This window comes from Alosa sapidissima, chromosome 21 (assembly GCF_018492685.1).
Source record: "Alosa sapidissima isolate fAloSap1 chromosome 21, fAloSap1.pri, whole genome shotgun sequence".
Classification (NCBI taxonomy): Eukaryota; Metazoa; Chordata; class Actinopteri; order Clupeiformes; family Clupeidae; genus Alosa; species Alosa sapidissima.
In genome coordinates this window covers 13,067,729-13,090,981 of record NC_055977.1, presented here as the reverse complement: position 1 = coordinate 13,090,981, position 23,253 = coordinate 13,067,729, and the positions used below count along the sequence as shown (strand labels likewise).

The 23,253-nt window shown below is 45.2% G+C and overlaps 1 protein-coding gene across 2 annotated transcripts in view; it reads left to right on the top strand.

The window, feature by feature from the left end:
- Nucleotides 1–23,253, top strand: part of ctdp1 (CTD (carboxy-terminal domain, RNA polymerase II, polypeptide A) phosphatase, subunit 1) — an 89,990-nt gene that overhangs the window by 14,868 nt on the left and 51,869 nt on the right. The window contains exons 9-11 of one of the 2 annotated variants that reach the window (XM_042076267.1): nucleotides 4,146–4,287; nucleotides 6,403–6,768; nucleotides 11,376–11,505. In XM_042076267.1, coding sequence (XP_041932201.1) covers nucleotides 4,146–4,287; nucleotides 6,403–6,768; nucleotides 11,376–11,505 — 638 coding nt within the window. Of the gene's footprint in view, nucleotides 1–4,145; nucleotides 4,288–6,402; nucleotides 6,781–11,375; nucleotides 11,506–23,253 lie in introns of those variants that run through there. The other variant, XM_042076268.1, reaches the window with a different exon arrangement.

Sequence of the window (23,253 nt, the reverse complement as noted above, 5' to 3'; positions counted from 1 at the left end):
TCTCCTTATTGGCATAAAATATCAATTTATTACCTCATTATAGGAGCCTGAGAATGTGGAAGGTGGTGATGGTAAACTGCTTTGTTTGACAAATGAAAGACTTTGTTTTGGCAGAGCGTCAGTCATGTGGAAATAAGTAGTTGCACAAACATGCACTACCATAATTGAAAAGTATGCACAGCAACACACTCACAATAATGCACGGTATACATGCATGCAATTGGATGGGATAACTGTTTAGATTAAAGGAACCATGCTAGGCTATCCACAGTTGAGTTGTGAGGCAGATCTGCAAGTACATGTTGGCTAATTTCAGTGCCAGGGCCAAGCATGAAATGCATGGAGTGCTCGTTCCCGTTCACATTATTAAACAGACGTGTAAGAATTTTGAATTTTGAGATTGAATTCTAGAATTGCATAACTTCCTTATGGCATGTTGAGTATTTGTATGCCTATGCTTTGGTATAGACAAAAAATATCCAATGCAATGCCATGCAGATGGCATGTGAACATGGTAATGGGTTATCTGTGGACCAGCCAAAGCACTCCGCATACTCTGCTTTATTCCTTCCTAAATGGGCTCTGACTCTTACTTGAGACATTGATCTTGTTTTGAGAAGTAAACCCATCCATGGTTTAAAAACAAAACTGAACGTCTCCATTGATGAACATGGTTCTTGTGGTTGGTTAGTAAGAACCGTAATGCATATCTGTTAACACATAGCACTCTACTTGGGAAAGTTGAGAGAGTCTGTTCTTACGGCACGTGGTGCCCTGCATGGCCTGTGTACAGCAGCTTGATGTCTGCACCACTGTGCTGATAGGCTCTCGCCGAACATTCAATTCGATAAGCTCCCTGTCTCAAGCCGTCAGAGAAATTTGACAAGTTGGAATAAGGTTAATGAGATCTATTTACTTCCAGGACTGAAGCGCTTGCTCTCTGTGAGTCATGTGTCCATTTCATAAGCCTCTGAGAGCAAACGACAAACATAGCCCCAGAGGGCCACTCAGACTGTGAGCTGGAACAGTGCGAATGCAACACAGCCAGCTCCAGGAATTCAAGCTGGCGACTGGGAACTGGGAAACATTTGGTTGCCGTGGCACCGGCGCTCGGAAAGAACACTCGGGCAATCAAATGATTGTGGGTTGAGAGCGGCAGCGGCACTGAGGACGAGAGTGCACTTTAACTTGAAAACGTGTGTGTGTGTGTGTGTCTAAGTGAGAAAGTGTGTGTGTGAGTGTGGGCTGCAGGGACAGTGCCACTCAGTGTTTGAGAGTGTTTAATTACCATATAGACAAGCCTATTGTCAGAGTCTTTGTGCGCAAGAGTGCTCATTTGGGTACGTTATGTGTGCGAGTGTTTGAGGGAGTGAGAAAGCCAGAGAGAGCATGGCGGCGTGGATATATGGATATATGGATGGATAGATAGATAGATGGATAGATACTTTATTGATCCCCAGGGGAAATTCAAGGTCTCAGCAGCATACATACAACACAAACACATTCTTTAACAGCAGAAGAGTAATTAAAGTATATAATATAAAAACACAACTAAGCAGTAAGGACAGTAAGGATGCATGACTATGTGGAAGAGCTCCGGCTGAATGGCATCAGTCGTTCCCTGACAGCTTAGACGGGCTTGTCATGCTGTGTGTATATCCATCCATCACATAAAGCCGTGTTTGTGTTTTGTTTGCGTTTGTGTCTGTACAGCGGCCTCGTGTTGAACTGAACTGGGGATGGTGACATTGTCAGGTCTGAAGAGAGAGCCCAGAGAGATTACTGGGCTTTCTGTCCACTGCTTTCCATACCATAAACACACACACATTATACATAAGTATATGTATTTTATTGGTAAAACTGCTGCATTTGCATACTCACAATATAAATAATAAAGTGTTTGGTATACGATAGCACAAAAGATTCAGCCATGCGTTTGCCTCCGCACGCAACCGAAATGCCTACATAGATGACGCAGAAGACGAAGACTGTTCAACTTTCAGTGAACCACTTAAACTCTCTGTACACTTTCACTCGCTCACTCACTCACTCACCCACCCACCAGGCATCTCGACCCACTCACTCACTCACTCACTCACTCAGTCAGTGTCACTCACTCACTGTCCGTCCGTCCTGACCCAGTCTTTACCATCCCCACATCCTTCTGGTACTACTGTCTTTTACTCAACCAGTTTTTCACTCCATCCCTCCTCTCCCAGCCTCTAAATCTCCACCTGTATCAGCTCCTCCTCAAACTTCCTAGCACATCTTTCCCTCTTCCCTCTCTCTCTCTCTCTCTCTCTCTCTCTCTCTCTCTCTCTCTCTCTCTCTCTCTCTCTCTCTCACACACACCACACATCAGTGCTGACTCTGCAGAAGGATGAACTGAATTGCCCCTCTGCCCACTGTTAGGGTGCATCTACATTCTACACCCAAATGTACCCTTGTGATGTAGGGGTGCGGCTACACCCATATGAGCCCTTGTGATGTTGGGGTGCGGCTACACCCGTGTGGTGTTAAGGTGAAGGGTGCAGCAGGCTCTATATTTAATTCAGCCCTCTGGCTCTGTCGGATGTCTCTCTCCGGTACCTGTACTAATGAGGGGTGCAGCACTGCGGAGCTGCTCGTTCTCTGTGCTCATAAAGGACACCTGGTGATGGGCTGCAGTGTTTGATTAGCTGCTGGCTTTGTGTGATTAGAATGTGAGTGTTCCTGCAGAGCCAGTGCTGTTGAGCTGCTGTCACTCAAACAAAGTTTCGGGAAAGTTTTGAGAGAGACAGAGTGAGTGTGCAAATATGAGCTACATAGCCCTGTCATCACTCATGTCCGCTGTTAAGTGTTTGGTCCTTACCGAGTACCGACCATCTGCGTTCAACTCAAGCTGTTGCCATCCCTGAATGACTAGCATGAAAATGAGGCACAATTCGCTTTGATGTGTTTTTTGTTTACTTTTGTGTGTCTGCCACTTGTTTATAACTTGTTTCTTGTTTACATGGCGCTGTCATTCACTCTCTCCGTATTGATCTCTCCCTGCCTTGCTCTTTTGCTCTCTTGCTGTCTTTTGTCATCTCTCCATTATTTTGGTTCCATGGCTCCATGACTGCCCCACCTACCAGTCAAATTTAATACACAGCTTCTGACACACACAAGCAGTATGTATCTGTATGTCACACTTGCAGTTTGTATCTATGTAACGTGTATCTGTTAGGAATTCTTTGATGTATGTAAGTCTGTCCACTGAAGCAACACACACACACACACACACACACACACACACACACACACACACACACACACACACACACACACACACACACGGATCAGTTATCCACATGGCCATAGTGCAAAAGTAAGAGCCAGTAGCTGGCTGTGAGATGAAAATCATTTCATCATCCATCCGTTCTTGCCACTTCCCAGATACACAGCTACAGCCAATTGCATACTGCCAACCCATATGCTTCAAAACTCTCTGTGTGTGAGAGAGTGTGTGCAGTGTTTCCCACAGAATTGAATTCTGTTTGTGGTGATAGGTTTGCAGAATTAACTTGAATCCAACAGTTTTTAACAAATTAGTGCAGCGCGGTTATGATTCTAATCAGATTTAAGCACAATTTAGTACAACTAGTAAAATCATTGTGTGGTGGTCAATGTTGATCTTGTGGTGGGCCACCACACCTAAGTCAATGTATGGGAAACACTGGTGTGAGTGTCTACCAGTCTGACTAGCCACAATCTCCCATAGGTTCTTCCAATTATACATCCCCCTTGTAAAAGCTAAAGTGCCTAAAGCATTGTATGTGGACTAACTATTGTCACTCTCTATTTTTAGCTATTAATTCCCATAGGCTGACAGAGAGCAGTTAAGACCTTAGAAGAATGTCATGAACTTTAATTGTCTTCGACCCCACCACGTTCACCTTTATACCTATAAATGTATACGTTTCCTATGATGTCATGGGTGCATTTCTCTTGAGCCATTGTAAATATTTTTTTACAAATGTGAAAAATGTGTAGCATATGAAGTTTATCATGAATTGCAGTTTTAGTGGGAGAACACTTCGCTTTGTTCATTATAGTTCTACACCTCTTTCTGACTTGGGTCTGTCTGTCTGTCTTTGTTTGTCTGTGTGCGTCCATGTGTTCAGGTACAGATAAGGTGCGGCAGGCGATGCGCTACAAACACCTGTACGTGGTGAATCCTGATTGGCTGTGGGGTTGCCTGGAGCGCTGGGAGAAGGTGGAGGAGCAGCTCTACCCCCTCAAGGAAGACTACAGCAAAGCGCCCAGGTACGGAGGGGAGAGATGGAGTGACAGGTCTACGGAAGGAGGGAGATGGGGAGAAGGAGGAGAACAACAAACGACAGGAAGTGTAGGAGGGAGGGTGGTTTGGGCTCACAGATGACTGCGAAAGCGAGCAGCTGTGATCCGATTCCCAGATATAGACAGACAAGTATAGAGTGTGAGACGACACAGGGTGAGAGAGCCTGGAGGTGGTTAGTAGATGTGAGGCTGCACTCAATTGTATACTGAGGGAAGAGGGTAAGAAAATCACTTTGGATACAAAGCCATAGGGCATGGTAGGTTTCACCTTGGCTCTTGAACTAAACAAACTTCAGGATGTTCAATTAAATGAGAGAAAACCGACTGTAAATGTTTGGGAGGCAAGAATTCAGTAGTTCAGAGAGAGACTGAAGACGGTGGGGGAGGGATTAAGATACTCTTCCTGTATCCTGTATGTGCTCCGCCTTTCCAGCATTTGCCCTTAACTCTAAAAACCAATTTGGAAATTTGCACATTTTTGGATTCAAGCAGAGAAACAATTATTCTAGAGCTGCCCTTCGGATAGGGAGTGGATAGCCTGAGCACATAGTGCAGATACAGTTTTGGGGATGGATAAAAATGCCTTTACGCATCAATGGTTTCTTCAAAGTTCAAAGACGAAAGGGGATGTGGTGGGTATAATGCCCGCCGAAGAATTGGGTCAGAGCCCTTTTTTTTAGCAGATCACCACAGCTGGTTTTCTGGGACTTGGAGAGCACAGAAGCCCCCTGACTCGTGTCAAAGCCAAAGCCTGCCTTCCCGCTCACTGTCCCTTCTGCCAGACTGCCAGCTCATCTTGACAGAAACCAGTCGAGCCTTTCTGAACTGCAGCATCCCAACTACAGCATACTGCCTCAGTCTAAAAAAAAAAGCGCTCAAACTACCATACAAGGATGAGGTGGATCATAAGGCGTCGAGGGGGGTGGGGGGGGGGGGATTGGTCTCCCACTGTGTCAGGTTGATTGCCAGGGAGAACAATTTTGCTGAAGGATGAGAGGGCAGAGAATGTAAAGTTTCTTGATGTGCAAAGTAGGGGTCGACGATATATATCGTCTGCGATAATATCGTGATTGCTGTTTTAACGATGTGCAAATTGACATTATTGAGTATTTAAATTACTTAGAGGGAAAACACTCAAAATCACACATTGAACCCCCATACATTCAGTAAATCCAGGAGGTGTATGCGAGAGAAGCCCCTGGCTGCAGCAGAGCAAGTCACATGATTGCTAGTGGTCCACGTTAACACACGCACGCCTAATGTTTATTTTGTGCAGCTACTTCGTTCAAGTGGCATTGATGAGTTAAAGTCACGGTATTATATGTAAACATTAGGCTAGCCTTTGAGTATGTTAATAGTCAGTTGTAAACAAAGAAATCTTCTTATGTTACCCTTTTTTAAAAATGGACTGAAGTTCGCCCTAAATATCAACTTTTATCAATCATGCTAACCGTTAGCATCTCTATGGGATTTCTCATGTACTTTAGCCATAAGCTAATGCATTAGTTTCTATTCTGTAAGATCTGCTTCGTTTTAAAAACAGTTTTTTTTAAAGGATATCGACTAATTATCGTAATCATCAAAATCACAAAAAAAAATCAATATTATTTTTTTTATCCATATCGCCCACCCCTAGTGCAAAGGCCAATTCAGCTTGCCTCCAGCCATCACAGCCAAGATATGAGCATAGGTTTCTAGAGAAGGCTTGATGTTCATTGATCTTGATTCTCTTTGGTGTTGAGTGTATTTTTTTTGTAACTTTTTATTTATGATACTTTTTCACAATAACAGTAAAGGGTTAAATGAAGGAAAGAAAACTAAACAAGCAGGCAGAGCTACAAAGAAGAAACAAAACAAAAAACAGAAAATATAGCAACATGAGGTCATAAAGATAAAGTATACAAGTGATAGTCAGTCAGGCATGGCTAATTAGCCTACATTGACAGTTCTAGGTCATGTACCTAAATGGACCATTTCCCCCATCTTTTCTCTCCAATCTCTTTTTGGAGCCGTATGGAATATGTCATCTGCTCAAGGAGGTGTAAATGGTGTTGAGTGTATGTTTGTGTTTGTGGGTTTCAGGAGTAACAGTCCAGCGTTCTTCCCCGACGCCCTCTGTGCGCCCCCTCTCCACCCAGCCCCCCAACAAGACCCCACCCCACGACCGCCACCCCCGGAGGTGCGCACCTACGACCCCGTCACTGGCAAGCTTATCCGCAGGGGCCCCCAGGTGCACCACCCGCCCTCCTTCCCCCACCACCACCACCACCAACACCACCCGGGGCAGTCAGGCGTCCCCCAGCCGGAGCCCAAACCCCGGCCGCCCCCGCCGGAGGTGCGCACGTACGACCCTGTCACGGGCAAGCTCATCCGGAGAGGCCCTCAGGCGTCCAGACACTCTTCCTACGGCCAGGCACCGGGGCCGTCCACATCGCGGTCGTCTTTCAGGTAGAGCAATCGGTGTGTTCCCGCACTGTTTGTCCCTCCCTCCCTAACATACCACGAACACCTGACTTGTCATACTAAGTGTTCTTGTAGACTATAGATTAGCTTAATTTATTAATGTCTTAACCAGATAATTCTCATGTATTTATCCTGAATAGCCTATAGCTATATCAGACTGTCTTCTAAGGCATGTGGAAGTTGTGAATTACACAGCAGTGCATTTGGTGGCCATGCTGGGCCACAAGTGTTGTTCATTGGTTGTCGCACTTCAGCATTTACTGACATCAGGGGAGTCTGGACCATGATTAATGCCTACTCCAGATATAATGCTTAATTCACAACCATCTACGCACGTTTTAACACGTTTTCGCTTTAGTGAGTGTGAGTGTGTTTGATGGCTGTTGTATAGCCCTGCATTGGCTCCTGCCCTCACCCTAAGCTGTTTTCAGACACGTCCTCTGCAGTATATGCAGATCTTTGTCAAACGGAGGCCCGATCCATCAGGTGATTCAAATATGATGCTAACATGCAGACATTATGTGTGAACAACACCGGCGCACATGAACAAAATCTCCGCATGTTCTTTGCATCGTTCAGACATGAGCTCATTTACATAATGTCCGTCGGAAATACTAGGAGCGGAGTAGTGTAAGAGTCGGCTGAGTTCGGAGTTCCAAGTGTTCGGTTATGTTCAGATACACGGCCCGACCGCTTGACATCCGCAGAACGTGCAAACTTATACCTATGTCAGAAACCAGCTCTAGTGTCAGTGGATTGGCTGTCAGCCCTTGCCTAGCACAAGGTCCACTCTTTATTTGTTCAAATCACCAGCCTACAGTGCACACACAGGAGAGAAAGCATGCGGCGTGATTTGTGTTTGTGTCCTTGCTGTGTCAGCTCTTTCCCCTCAACCAAAACGAATGACCAATCCGAATCCATAATAATGTGTGAATTTGTATGCAACTGCATATTTGTGGGCCTGTGAATGAGTGTCACTGTGCCGTAAAGCTGCAGAGCTCCTCTGCTTGTGGTAGAATGATTAGGTCATTTCAGCGCCGTGCTGCGGCCATTCTTCAGGCAGGCCAGAAAGCGATGGCGCAACGGCCGGTCGGAATGAGCGAGGGAGATGAGGGTCGAGTTGGACATGGGAGGGAGGGGTGTCAGGGTGCAGTTTGGAGAGACAGCATGCAGAAGTGTGAGAGGGTGCAAGTTTGTGTATTTGTTTGTTTGTTTGTATTTGTTTTTTTTAGGGCTTTTTAGCCTTTATTTGAAAGGATAGTGAAACGATGACAGGAAATGAGTGGGAGCGAGGTGGGGAGTGGATTCAGGAAATGACCTTTGGCCAGAATCGGGGTCCCCACAGGCACATGCTGATGCTACCGTTACACAATGGCTCCCCTCCCCCAATGTTTGTGTACTGTGTGCATGTAGAAGTATGTGCCTGGTCAATAGGTTCATGTGTTCTTTGTTGTGTCGTGTTCTGTGTGATGAAGAGAACAGTCAGAAATGCTATGCGTGAAGAGGATGGACAAGCACATTGAACATTCAGACTCAAAAACAATGTATTTTCATATGTCTATTTGTTCATTTCTCATACATCCCAAAGATTGTGTGTGTGCATATGTGTGACCAACTGCTTTGTAACTGTAATACATTTAACTGCCTGCGTTTCCATCAGAGAATTTCCTTCCAAGTTCACATTTATGAAAAGCTGATTTCTGTGAAACGCTGCAGTCGTGCTTGCTTCACAGAGGCTAGGGCTGTCTTTGTCAAGGCTCACTGCACTGTGGTAATTCAGCACACAAATACACACCCACACCTGCACACAATCACATTGCAGTAGCACACCACACACACACACACACACACACACACACACACTCACACTCACTACAACAGCATTCCGTTTGTAAGGCACTGTTTGCGAAAAACAGCGTGACAAAGCAGCTTTTCGGAGTGCAAACTCTTCTGTCTTATACTAACACGCATACACACTCACAGAGAGTCATTTTGAGTTGGCTGGCATCTCACATTTCATGCCAAAGGTGAAGTAGAAGTGTATGTGTGGTGTGTGTGTGTGTGTGTGTGTATGTCTGTGTACTCCACCTACGAAGCCTTCGGCAGTACCGTTGGTCCACTACATCCAGCTCATAGAATAAATCCGCTCAGATTGCTGGTATGTCAAAGGGTTGGGGCATGTGTGGTCGTCTAGCAAAGCTAGCTTCTTCCACAGGGTGTGTGTTTGTGTGTCTCAGTAACTGGGGGAGTGTGTAGGTGTGTGCATGTCTGGCCCAGAAACGCCTCCTTTGTATAGGAGAACCATGTGTCTGATCCAGTAATCCTCTGCCAATTCATCATGTGTGTGTGTGTGTGTGTGTGTGTGTGTGTGTGTGTGTGTGTGTGTGTGTGTGTGTGTGTGTGTGTGTGTGTGTGTGTGTGTGTACCTAGAGCAAATAAAGCTTTTCTGATGGATTTTGTGTATGTGTGTGTGTGCGCTCTTTTGACTGAGTGAGAGAAATGTCTAATACTTGACTGTGTTGTATTGCTACTCATTGTTGGTTTTCTGCACTGTGCTCAATTGGTATATATTCAGAAACAACCTGTATGTGTGGTAGTGTGCGTGTGTGTGTGTGCGTGTGTGCTAGCTAGCTTCTTAGTAATGACTGCTAGACTCCACTCCGGAGTGGGCAGCAGTGGTGGCAGTCTCCCAGGCAACGGCTGAAAGCCCTGTTCTGCGATAAGATGCCACGCAGGCAAAATCACATTAATAAACCGAAAGAGGTTTTTGCTCTGTGGTGGCCCGGAGTTTTTCATGCCCTCTCCATCACTGAGGCTGTGGGGCTTGAGAGGGCTTGCAGGCCCACTGCTGAGCGCCCAAATCACCACACTGGCTTTAAGAAGTTTCCCCTTCCACAACGACAGTATCAGCCTGCTGAATCTCATAATTGGCTCAAAGAACATGAGACCGCATATTTCAAAGACACTAGTGTTAGTTTATTGCGTGTTTTACTTTTTGTCTTTTTATCTCCGGTTACCTGGAAGTCTTCTACCTAATTCCTCAAACTCTTATAGACACGGTAGTATTAGTTTCTTGTCTATTTATTTCCTAACCTATGCATCCTGTACCCACTTCCCCTTTCTTTTGTTTATTGAGAGGCTCTGTTTGAGTCTGTATGTCCTGCTTGTTTTCCTGCCATCTTTCTTTCTTTCTTTCTTTCTTTCTTTCTTTCTTCTCTTTCTTCTTTCTTTCTTCCTTTCTCCCTCTGCCCTTCCCTCGGTGTGTTGCTGTGCTACATGTGTCCCGATTTGATGAATTGAAACTTTAATGGCTAGCATCTGTCCTTTTATTTATAGACAAATGAGGTGTGTTTACAGCGCCGCACAGCGCGGTCGTTACACCTGTCCTTGGCTCACCGTCTCCCCCTGTTTTTGTGATGTCTGTGATGCAAAATGCAAACGTGTAAAACACACACACACACACACACACACACAGAGGGAGAGGTGAGAGTGATTGTGGCTCGTATAACTTGCTTTTAGTGTGATGGTACCATGTCACATGGACACAAAGATCTGTGTATGATTAATATAAGGGGCCTATATTAACAAAGCCTACACTCTTGCCTTGGATGCATGCCTACCAGTGAATTAATTCAACCCAACTGCAACTTGAACCACTAACATTAAACAAGTCAACACTGTGCCAAGCCCATTACCCAGTCTGCTGTTTATTACAAAAAGTGCAAACTTGGCTGTATAAATTCATGCATTTTTTGGAATAGGTAAAACTTCTACTTTTAAATGAGAACAGTGTGTCGTCTGTTACATTCCAGCTAAGCCAGCCTGGAGCATTCACAAAATCCTTTGGTCCAAGGATTCAGTGCTAACCCTGTAGGGAGATTATGAAATAGTTTCACCATCATGTTGGCAACAACACAAGTGACAATGTCAGCAATATTTTGCTGGGCTACTTGCCATGAAGTACCATATCAGCGTTGATAGCTATCCCCAATACTGCTGTCATCTTTGTCCACAACATCTTTTAAATACTTCACACAAGTTTCCTGTAAATCTCATTCTCCACTCACACAGTTCTCAGTTGATAAACCTGCATTTTTTACCTCAATCTCTACTGGATATTGCTGTTGGGCCTACTGTATTTAGGGATCCCTGTGAAAAAGGAATTAATTCCTAACCCATCCCAATGCTTTAATATGAGCAGTAAAGTCAACAGTAAAGGCAGTAAGTTAGAACTCAAGTGATTCTCTGGACAGTTGGACTGGACTGAGACTGAGAAGGCTCCTGGTGGAAGTCAAGCTCCTCCTGGCTGCGTGTCGGAAACGTCCTTGAACAAGACATTAAAAAAACTCCTAACTTCCCCCAGGGGGCAGATGTAGTGCTTTTCTATGGCACCCTCAACTCTTGACAAGAGCTGTTGTTTTCTACAGCTTGTTGTTTTAACACTTATTTAAATGCTAATGACTTTGCTTGTGCCCATTTAACTTGAGTTACTGAGTTACTGAGTTACTAATTTATGAGAAAGTGGTGTGCATAGCCCCAGAGTTTTTTTTTCGGGCGCTGTTGTTGATGTGAACTGGTGTGTTGGTTTGCAGCGCGGGGGGGCAGCAGCAGCAGGATGACGAGCAGCCAGGGCCTTCCCGACGGGACCGGCAGCCCAGCATGTCCGAAACCAACCCCCTGTACACGTTCTGTAAGGAGGACCTGGACCTCATGGACAAAGAGGTAGCAATTGAATTCAATTCAATTCTTGAATTTCCCCTTGGGGATCAATAAAGCATCTATCTGTCTATCTATTACACACACACACACACACACACACATCTCTCTCCCTCCCTCTCTCACACTCACCCACCCACACACACACACACACACACACACTGTACACGCTCTGTCGCATGGATGAGGAGGTAGCAATGCACTCACACTCACACACACACACACACACACACACTGTACACGCTCTGTCGCATGGATGAGGAGGTAGCAACACACACACACACACACACACACACACACACACACACACACACACACTAACAAGCATGTAAGAAATACGGACCTGCATATTCTGTGATAATTATGAAGTTGTTTTCATGGACTGTCCTTGACTCTGTCCTTGGACAAATGTTTTATCATTGGTTATTCACATATTTTAGTAGATTCTTACAAAGTTTGTGTGGAGCAAAGAGGAGTTATCCAAAAGTTGTAATCACAGCTAGCACAGGGGTGGCAGGTGGGGAGACAAATGAGATGGCAGAGGACAGCACACCATCCATCAACGTCTAGGTGGGAATGCTCCTCTGGAACATACTATTCACGCCATACGCACGCCACTCATATAATACTCTCCTGCTTACTCCTCTCATCCATTGAAAGGTGTGTGCGTGTGCGTGTGTGTGTGTGTGCGTGTGCGTGTGCGTGTGTGTGTGCGTGTGCGTGTGCGTGTGCGTGTGCGTGTGTGTGTGTGTGTGTGTGTGTGTGTGTGTGTGTGTGTGTGTGCGTGCGTGTGTGTGTTATATAGATGATGGAGAGAATGATTGAGCAGGTGTTACAGCAATCTCCACTGTTTTCTGAGGTATTTGCATGTGTCACATACAGTAGTCTTATTCTCAGAGCGCCTCCCATTCGGCATGGTGAGATTCGGCATTTCGATGGAAAGATGGCAAGTTTGCACTGAAACACCACCAGATGCTGTGCTCCAGGACACATATCTGATTAACTCTCACGGCAGTAGTCCTCGGAAGCAGCACAACATGCTTTCCCTCCCTCCCTATTTTTCATCCTTTCTCTGTCTCTCACACACACACACACACACACACACACACACACACACAACATCCAGATTCTTCGCACAGCATTGGTAGGCCTCCATTGTGTTGAGGCCGTGTGCGGATGCAGAGAGACCTGATGGATTGGCGCCGGTAAAGTGAGAAGGCAGCTAATGTGCTTTTGAGGAGGATGAGTGCGAGGCAAGATGAGCGTGGGAAAAGGTGATGCGGGAGAGTAAAAAGTTGGTTGTGGGCTAGAATTAGAATCGGGGTAGTATTGGAGGGAGGCGTAATAAGAGATATCTCACAGTTGAGAGAAATAAGGGCTGAAGTCTAGTGGCAATAGAACATAGAGAGTGAGTAAGTCATTTTAAAAGAGAGCAGGTTCAGCATAGATGAGTGAGGCAGAACAGTGTTGAGGCAGTACCTATCATAGAGGCAGTGTGTTGAGGCAGTGTCTATCATAGAGGCAGTGTGTTGAGGCAGTGTCTATCAAAGAGACAGAACAGTTTAGAGGCAGTGTCTATCATACAGGCAGAACAGTGTTAAGGGAGTGTCTATCAAACAGTGTTGGGGCAGTGTCTATCGTTGAGGCAGTGTCAGTGAGACATATTTTGATCTGTTGCCCTGCCTTGAAAACCAAAAGACAACAATTTTATCACCAAAATTCTATAGCTGATGTTTTTAGTAAGGTCCGACCTTTGAAGGTTTCAGAATTTCTTACTAGCATAGATTTTAAAAAGACATATTTAAGCTTCTATAACACACAATGCTCTGGCCTTGAGCAGTGATTGGGTCTATGATGGACACTGCCTCAACACTGTTCTGCCTCTATCATAGAGGCAGTATATTGGCACTCTGCGGTGCTGGGACTGATATACCCATGGTGGCTTGTTTGAGTGGCATTTGGTCCTGTATGCCAGTAGTGGATTACAGCTCTCTGTGCCCTCAGGGCATCGAGCAAGACATTTGAAAGGGTACATCTCTGTAGATTAGAACACACAGACACACATACAGATTGTCATTCATACACTCATATGTGGAACACACGCACACACACACACACAATGCTGTCAGACACACACTTAAAGTTCATCAGTTCCTCATACACACATACACACACGCACACACAGTTTGCTTTTCTGTCATGTAGCAGTGTTGAGCGTGTGTGGGCTGTTGTCTCCCTAGAACATGTGCTCTGTTTCCTTTGAAGCCCTCGGAGGCTGATTGTGTCCTGCTTTGACTTTTAAATGAAAGGCTGCAGGCTGCCACAAACTCTTGGCACACACTGCCAAAACCTCTCACCCCCAGCACACAACAAAAACACAGACACAACTCCACAGCAAACACATCCTACTACCACTTCCAAACACATGCACTGCTGCACCCAGTGTAGCTTCCTCCTGTGTCTGTGTTTTAGGTGTGTCTGACTGCTGATGGAGAATTTTCAATGCCACAGATGTATGGGGACCCAGTCAGTCTTTGAGTTGTGCCAAACAATGTTTTTGGGAATTGTTGTCCATCATTGTGCCTGACATGTTTGTGCCATGCCCACAGCCTGCCTGTCGCCTATCTTGTGTTCAGCTTTCACCGTCTCGTTACTCGTCATTCAGCTTTGACCGTGTGTGTGGTGTGTGTGTGTGTGTGTGTGTGAGTAACTGATGAACTGTGTGTGTGTTTGTCTGTCCTCATCAACCGTTCTGTTTATGAAGTTCTGAAGTCTCTGCCGAATCCCTAATTTATTCATGAGCAACTGTGATTCCCGTTGTCCCGCGCCGTCCTCATTTGAAAAGTGCCGTCTCGAAAAAAGCTTTTAGGCAGAGGAGGGCTAATTAAAAAGCCGGCGAATTATCCGGTAACATCAGAGTGGCACGGCGCAGCCCTCCGCTGGCATTCAGCCACGCTTTGTTTACCAGCTCCAGGATGCCCCCTCTGGATGCCACTCGCGCCACACGGAGCGCAGCATCTGGAGAGAATATCGATGTCGCTTTCAATTTCTCTCTCTGTTTCTTTCGTTTACTGTGTCGCTCTTTCCTTTGCTGCCTTCCACTTTGTTTATTTGTCCACTTTCTGCTTCGCAGCCTACTGGTTAGTGTATCGGACTTGTAACCGAAGGGTTGCCAGTTCGAACCCCGACCAGTGGGCCACGGCTGAAGTGCCTTTGAGCAAGGCACCTAACCCCTCACTGCTCCCCGAGTGCCGCTGTTTGTTGTTGCAGGCAGCTCACTGCGCCGGGATTAGTGTGTGCTTCACCTCACTGTGTGTTCACTGTGTGTTCACTGTGTGCTGAGTGTGTTTCACTCATTCACGGATTGGGATAAATGCAGAGACCAAATTTCCCTCACAGGATCAAAAGAGTATATATACTTATACTATACTTATACTTATAAAGTGCTTGGTACTGAAGGACTGTCTACACTTGAAAACTCCCCACTGGCGGCAGTGAGCCTGAGCTGCTACCCTGGCTGTGACCCGACACGCCTCCCAGCCCCAAATCTAAATCAATTGGATGATCTACACATCACTTACATTGGTCATGGCTGGGCTGATGACAGCCTGGACACACACACACGCTCACACACACACACACGCACACATACACGCTCACAGACTATTTGAGGCTAGCGAGTTTAAGTCTGCCTGCAAGGCAGGAGGGGGAAAAATGGAAAGTTTTGTAACCCAGTTGCTCACGGATACGGCTCATGACTCCGGCAGAGTAAAAGTGCAGCGTCAGGCTATTCAGTCAGAACAGATTTCATCTCCTCTCCTCCTCGGCCCCAGTTTGTGTTGCTTTCTTTTTACTCCTCCTTTTTCCCCCTCTGAAGTGTGGAAACGGGGGATGCGCGGTTGTCGTTGCCCCCCCCCCCCCCCCCCCCCCCCCCCACACACACACACACACACACACACACCCCACCCCGCCTGCCTCGAATCAGTGACCTAGAAACATCGCCTCTGCGCCTCCTCTGACACCACTTTCCTCCTCGCCGTCTCCGTCATGTTTTCTCCTCTTTTCCCATTTCCACGCTCCCCTGGTCCGCCGCGCCGTGCTGGCCTGTCTCCCTTTGTCAGAACCTCCCAACTCAGTGCTGCTTGTCCTCCGCTGTGCTCGCCCCCTGCCAGTTACTCGGGATCCCTTTCTCCTCCAGGCTGCCGTTTCCTAACCTGGCAATAGCCAGATGAATTTCGCTCCGCCTAGCTCCACTCATCCATCTGGAACCGATCCATTGAAGTGTTGCTTCAGAAGGCTGGGCCTAATCAAAAAATGCTTGCATATGATTGAATAAGCCACTTGTCCGTCATCTATTGACGTGCTACTTCAACCACTCACATCGAAGCCAACCCGTGACGCTAATAACAGACTCACAGTCGCTTCTACGCTATGTCACATCTATGAAACTCCCGCCCTGCGTCCTGATTGGCTAAACCATAAAGTTGGTTGGAGAAATCACTCTCAATGGAAGAGGTCCCAGATGGATGTGAGTGAAGCTAGGCGGAGCTAAGCGGCTAGGGGTCAGGTTAGCCGTTTCCATCCTTTCCCCCCTTTTCAAACATCCACATGTAAAACTCAACTCCCAGCATTCACGCCAGAGAGAACCTCACTTGAGGTAACCTGGAGACTTCACCATGTTTGGTCAAGACTTTTTAACAACTTAAGTAACAACCAACAGTGTTTCATGTTTTTGTAACAATTGAATAAGCAAGGTGTCTGGGTGTTCAGGTACAGAGTCGGGTGGTCAGGTGGCAAAGGGAGATGGGGTTCTGTTAACCTTCTGTTGCGGTCCCGACCCGCCTCCACAGCACAGCTGCAAAACCAACAGCCTCCGCACCTTTGAATTATATTAAAAAGTTCTGTTAGAAACTGAATGAGTCAGCAACATGCATTTCTGTACTTCTGAGTCTCTCTCTCTCTCTTTCTCTCACTCTCTGTGTGTGTGTTTGTTTGCATGCTTGTGTGTTTCATCAAACCGAATCTTGTGTCCTGTAGCATTTCAATATTTTTCCAGGAGCTGTGAAATGGAGACTGTCCTGAGGTGTTGTTCTCACTTGGGCCTTGTGCAGCTCTGTCACTTACAGGTACACAAGTTTCTTGCAGTGCCAACCAAAGTTATGCCATCTATTACGTGATCGTGTCCACACATTCTACAGGCATCCATCAACCAAATGGTGTCTGGTTCCTGGTATTCAACAGAATGTGGTAATGCATTCTGTCCATTCGACAACCATATTTCTTGCAAGAGCACTATGAGCCATGTGGTGTTTGGGAATGCCCAAAATGTGGTATTCTCTAATTTTGCACTGGTGTTTTGATCAAGACGAAGACCCTGGAATAGGTTTTCGCAGCCTCAGGTCAGTGTTGTAGGAATTATGTACGCTTGTAGTCAAAGGGTTTAGATATCTACTCTCAGTCTGGTCTATGGGTTGTGGGTGTCTATGAACCGATGGTTAAATGGCTCCTGCACCGTTTAATTGTGACAGGATGCCCAAACATGTTGTGGCGTGTAATGGCATGATCCTGTCCTCCATGGAGATCTATTTTTGTCACGTGTCGTCACCACTCACCACCACCCCTGGACAGACTGATAAATGTCCCTCTTAATGCCGTCATTTTTCATCCTGAGAGCGGAGAGAAAGAGAAAAAAAACGTAGAACGAGAGTGAGGCCTGCATCAATCACTGCTCGTTAATCTGAGTGAGTGATTGGTGGGGGTGGGGACAAAGCCATGAGGCTGCCTGTTACTGTTTACCAGCCGCTCCCACTCATCGGATGTAAATTAACAGTGCCGCCTGGGTCAGCACCAGCACTATCCGTAGAGACGGGCTCTTTGTTCACACACACACACACCCATACACTGGCATATAGAGCAGGCTTATCACCTGAGGTGATAATACCGCAGACTACGTGAATCACATATTGATTTGAAGAAAACAGAAGGGCCCCTAGTGACCAGTGATTGGGTCTTGTTGTGGGAATGTGGCGTTTTTTTTGGAAGTGTTTGGGCTGTAAAGCTCTGTGGCGTTCAGACGGCGGCTTTTCCCTCCATTTTTTCTTCCTCCATTGTTTGCCTGTTTTCATGAGAAAACGCACAATTTTTGAGGTCGTGTAGAGCTGTGAACAGTGAATACGGGTTGGTGCATTCCAGGGGAATAGGCAAGAAGGTCACACACACACACACACACACACACACTCACACACACACACAGTGAGAGAGAGAGCCTGACTGCACAATGTACAGGGTAATTGCATGCATTACGGTGTTTTTGCTGCTAGTGATACCATTTTTCCACGCAATGTTGACATGTATATTTAGATAATTATATTACTTTAGCACACAATACTTTTCTTTGTGTGACTATGGAGTTGTTGCATTAGAGTTTATGTCTGAATGTTGCATTGGTGTGTTCAAATAGTTTGTAAGCCATGGAGGAACTCTGTGAGATGGACAATAGAATGTTTATCTAGAATTGACCGTTACTATTTAAATGAAGGCTATTGAGGTTTCTGACCAACGTCACTATTCCTTATTGTTCCCATAACAACCAGAATAGAGATATTGATGCCGCCATTTTGGGAGTCCAAAAAATAGCAGTCTAATAGCGACACACCTGCGAATGAATCCAAGTTTGCGTCATTGAGTGGTCACCTGGTACAAGGTGATCGACATCCTAGATAAGGAGATTAGGTAATTACCAAGTTTTAAACAGCTCATGTTATTTGGCAATCTTAAGAAATTGTAAGTTATACAGTAGATGTATACCCTCATGATTTGTGTCTTTTATGTCTTTATCTGGATTTCTCTGCCTGTCACACCGTGTGTATACAGTCAATTGACTGTGTTAAAGGACAAAGCCATCTCACAGATCACGTCACAGAACAGGGGAGTCATTCTTTGGACACTAATGCATTAGAGGCCTGCAGATAATGTGTGTTTAAAATGTCATCTGCTGTTCCCGACCTCTACTAAATGCATTCTCTGACATTCCGGAACATTCCACCAGCCTTGCTTTGAAAAAAAAAAAGAAAAGCTTCTAATTGCTTGCTTTGAGGCAATTCATCTCCCCTGAATAGGCAAGGTTCACATTTAAATGTCACTGTTCCAGCTCAGGGCCTGGCCCTCTCCAGGTTCTAAAGGTTCCAGACGGCCATTTTGAACTCTGTATTATTTCCAGTAATGCCATGTTTGTGGTGAAGTACCCCAGTGTTCTATATGCCCATACACTAGTTCTTTTCCTGTCTGAAGTGCAATACATGCAGTTTTTGCTACTTATTTCAGACAGGGAAACTCTGAGAAGAGGTTCCTCCATCATCTCAGTCTTATTAGGTCTGCTGATTGTGGTGGTGGCACGGTCACTATAGTGATCTATCCACCATGCATTGATGTATCACAGTAGAGTTTGCCAGTTTTGTACTCGCACCTGTTGTCTGACCTCTTGAGGGGAATGCAGTTGTTGTTTTTTGTGAGTAAGAAAGTGTAATTGTTGCATATTGGTCTACTCTGGGTTTTTATCCAAGCTGAACAGTTAGCTGAATGTAAAATTCTAAAATGTAATGTAATGAAATGTAATAAGTGTGTAGGAGGACACGTTTGTGCGCAGTCCTATCTGCTACCTTTCTGGGCTGCCTCTCGAGACCCTGGTGGTGCATTGATGTCGCCCGTCCCTTGGAAGTAGACATACTTCTTCACAGTCACCAGGTTAGGAGCAAATTTCAACACGTCCTCCCGGTCGTCGATAATGCACACCATGGAGTCGCCTGAGGGGAACAGGTTCCTGCATGAGAGGGAGAACCATCAGGCAAACATCATCCATTTACTGTACTGAGTTCATGGAACTCACAGTCTGGTACTGAACTCACTATTGCCATGGACAATCTCCAAAGTAATACAATGTGTGCTTGCCTGCACTTAAAAGAATGACCCGGATCATTTCATTAACCTATATTTAATTCTTATCCAGAAACATTATCTGCATAGTTGCAGGATAAATGTCACAGGACTAAATACTCAGGTCAGTCTGCGAGCCTTCTACGCATAAAATTATCGAAGGTCAAAATGGCCTTTCGTACCCCTGTTGAGGACCAGTACTCAAGCTCTTTTCTTACTTACGTTTACTTACTTATCTCTTTCTCTGCTTTCTTATTTTCCCCTTGTTGTTCTTTCTGCCCCTTCCTGTGCTTTCAGTCAGGTAAAGTGTTTTTAGTTGTTCAGTCTTAGCCTGTCTGTAAATGAGACTGACAGCAGGAATGACTGACAGCATCCCGCCGTGCGAAACATCAAAAAGTTTTCAGCTGAAGTGAAAAGTGACAAAGTTGGTGCTCTTATTCGGTATCCTGGCTTGGTTCTGATTAGACCACTGCTTAGTCAAAGTCAATATCCTGTTCACACAAAGTAATTACACAGTAGGAGCTCTATCGTGCGTCCCAGCGCAATTGACTTTGTATACTCGCGCTATTGTCTTTCCTATTTTGCAGTCAGCGCATATTGGAATTTTCCCTCCACAGGTACGTGCCTGTAAATTAGGGAATTCGATTGCGCCCACCGGGGCGGTTCAGCGAAAAGACGGGGCGTGTTCCGGCGCAAACGTTCACTGTTGATATTTTGCAGTTTCAGAAAACAATTCCGCCACGGACCAGGAACTCCCTGGTCTAAAGTCTGTGGCGCAAATGCAGATGCTATTTTGAGGGCCTGCGTGAATGAATGTGTTGCACACCAATCTACAGACACCCCCGTGATAATATTTGTCCATTTCCCGGTTTTGTTCGTGCATTGGTGACCTAAAAAATTAGTAGCCTACAACATCTACATGCAATATATTTACAACAACAATGCCTAATTATGACCTATTAATTTGGACAACTTTATACAGCCCTATAAAGGCCAAAGTTACCTTTAGTTTTGTTCCAATTTACCGTTATGTATGGCTTTAAACATAGCATGTGCTTTAACATCAGCCAAAGCATTATTCCAGCTGCGCTAAGGTTTTAAGCACCAGAATTTTGCCTACCTTGTTGTAGCCCATCTGAAATAACTCCAAGCTTTATGTTCCCTTCATCCTTTCGTTATTTTTAAAAAACGTTTTATATCCATGATGGCCTTAAAGTCTTGAGTTAGTGAATTAGCTTAAATCAGCTTTTATGAGCTGTTAACCAGCAAATAGTACAAGAAAGCAGCAAGTATGGCTACAATTTCTGTAGTTGCTGCACCCATTCATTCTCTCTCCTGCTCAAACGAATGTTGTGCGTGCATTAAGTTGATGATGAACTCTACTTAACAGAAAATATTGTAAATAGCCTACTGTCATGCAGTTAATGGGATATACTGTGCAGAGTTGAAAGTTAGGTCAACTTGGAAACTGTTTCTCACAGGCCGCCTGTGCTGCGCAACGCACACTTTGCTCCACTCATCTATACAACATAGTTCCCATTTCGGTAAACCATACATAATTTCAAAGAAAAATATTACCACTCGAGGGAAATCAGTGTGGTGTCCATTAAGATGTGAAATCTAGCGTACACATTTTCACGAATCACGCATGTGTTGATGACATAAATTAGGAAATATTAGATGACTTAAGGAGACGTGATGTTGAATTGCATGCCGATGCCATTTAACCCAAATGCCCCAGCGGCAGCACGGGAGAGAAGAGATTAACTGACAGAAGATATGCATTGTCTATAGAGAGATAATGTTAGATTACATTGTACATAACAAAAATATCACCATGCATTCATAATCTCGTGATTCAGTGAGAGTGATCCCAAAACATCGGAAAGTATGTCTTTGTGACAATTCTGTATTACATTTTGTCAAGAGGAAAAATCAATAGCTGACAGTTCCTAACTGAACAGTAAAATTATAGCGCTGTGAACGCTCCTGGCTGCGCCTGGCAAATACGCCACCATAATAGCGATCAGCTATGGCACAAGCGTGCCTGTTGTTAAAGGGAATGTGAGATGACGCCCTGATTGGTTTATTGCACGTTACGCCCAAACCACACCCATGATTAATGTAGCTACTTCAGACCACCCCATTTTAGATTTGCGCCGGGCGCAACAGTCAAATATCCCGCCGGTAAAATAGCATCAGCGCCCAAGATCCGCCCACAAAGTGACTTGCGTTTTGCGCAAAGACACTTCCGTTTCAGACCGTTAAAATATAACCCTCGGTGTTATTGGAGGGAAGAGGTAATTTTATTGAATAATGACTGGAAGTGCTTTTGGCTAGAGCAACTTGGCATTTCACAAAGACTGGTTCCCATGATGACTATCAGTTGTTCATTTTCATAATGTTTTATCCAGTTTCCTGAATGGCATGTGATTTACTTGCAGACATTTTTAATATGACTCATGCTGTGTGTGAATTTGAGTGAATGTGAAATGATCTCTTGAGTAAAGTTGGTTATTCAGTGAAGGGAAGACATCCTTTCCAATGCCTATGACTTTGCACGCCTCTCATTATATTGTTTTTATAATTGCTAGTAGTCTTTGTAACTTGCAAGACTGGCTGTGCTTCTCTAGACACCGCTGTTGGCTTCAAGCAGCTGCTATTCTCTTAAAGAATTCGGTCTCTAATATTTTAGTGATGTCTCAACAGCCCAAACCTAGGGTGACTCCTGAATGACCTCGTCTCAACTTGCCTTTCGTTTATTCTCACAAATCCCCATGGAGTATAAAATAAAATTAGACTGTCTGCCCGTCGCTCCCCAGATATTCTGCCCTCTCTTTTCCTTCTCCGATTTTTATATTTCAAACTCTAAAAATACCCAATGAATAAACCATAAAAAAGAGCCAAAGGGAGAGAATTTGCTCCGCTCCTTCCTCTCCTCCCCTCCCCTCCTCTCCATCTCTGAGACCGATACGCTTTACGCTTCTCACCCAAGAGATTAATAGTGCCTTGGTTGTGCAGAACTGGCGGAACCCGGCTCTGCCCCGAATCGCTCCAGAAAGTGTGTTTTAAAGGCTTTGTTTTGCCATCATCCTGCCTCCACTATCCAGAATGCTTACGTCCGCTACTATTTAAATGTTCACTTTCTGTTTTATTTTTAATATTCTGTTCTTTCCATTCCACACATGCACGTGTGTTCACTTGGTCTTCTATTACTATGTAACCTAGAGAGAGGTCATTCTGAACAAAAAAAAACGTGTAAGTATAAGTATATATACTCTTTTGATCCTGTGAGGGTCTGCATTCATCCCAATCCGTGAATTAGTGAAACACACTCAGCACACAGTGAACACACAGTGAGGTGAAGCACACATTAATCCCGGCGCAGTGAGCTGCCTGCTACAACAGCGGCGCTCGGGGAGCAGTGAGGGCTGCTTTAGTGCCTTGCTCAAGGGCACTTCAGCCGTTCCTACTGGTCAGGGTTCGAACCGGCAACCCTCCGGTTACAAGTCCGAAGCGCTAACCAGTAGGCCACGGCTGCACCCACGAAGATTTCTCTTCCTTTTTCACTCACTCAGCTCTTTCTTAATCTCTCCCCCAAGAATATTACACAGCTCTGTATTTAAACCCCCCAAAAGTTTCACTTCCAAAGTACAACTCCCTCCTGAGTCGTTAGACCCAAAGCATTGTCTGATGGAACACATTAGGTTATATAAGCTGCCAAAGGGCTGCTTGTTCTGAAGCTACATGCATGAATTACAGCAGTGATGATAATTGTATGATACCGAGGTGATGGAGGAAAGCCTCCACCAGCACCAGCTC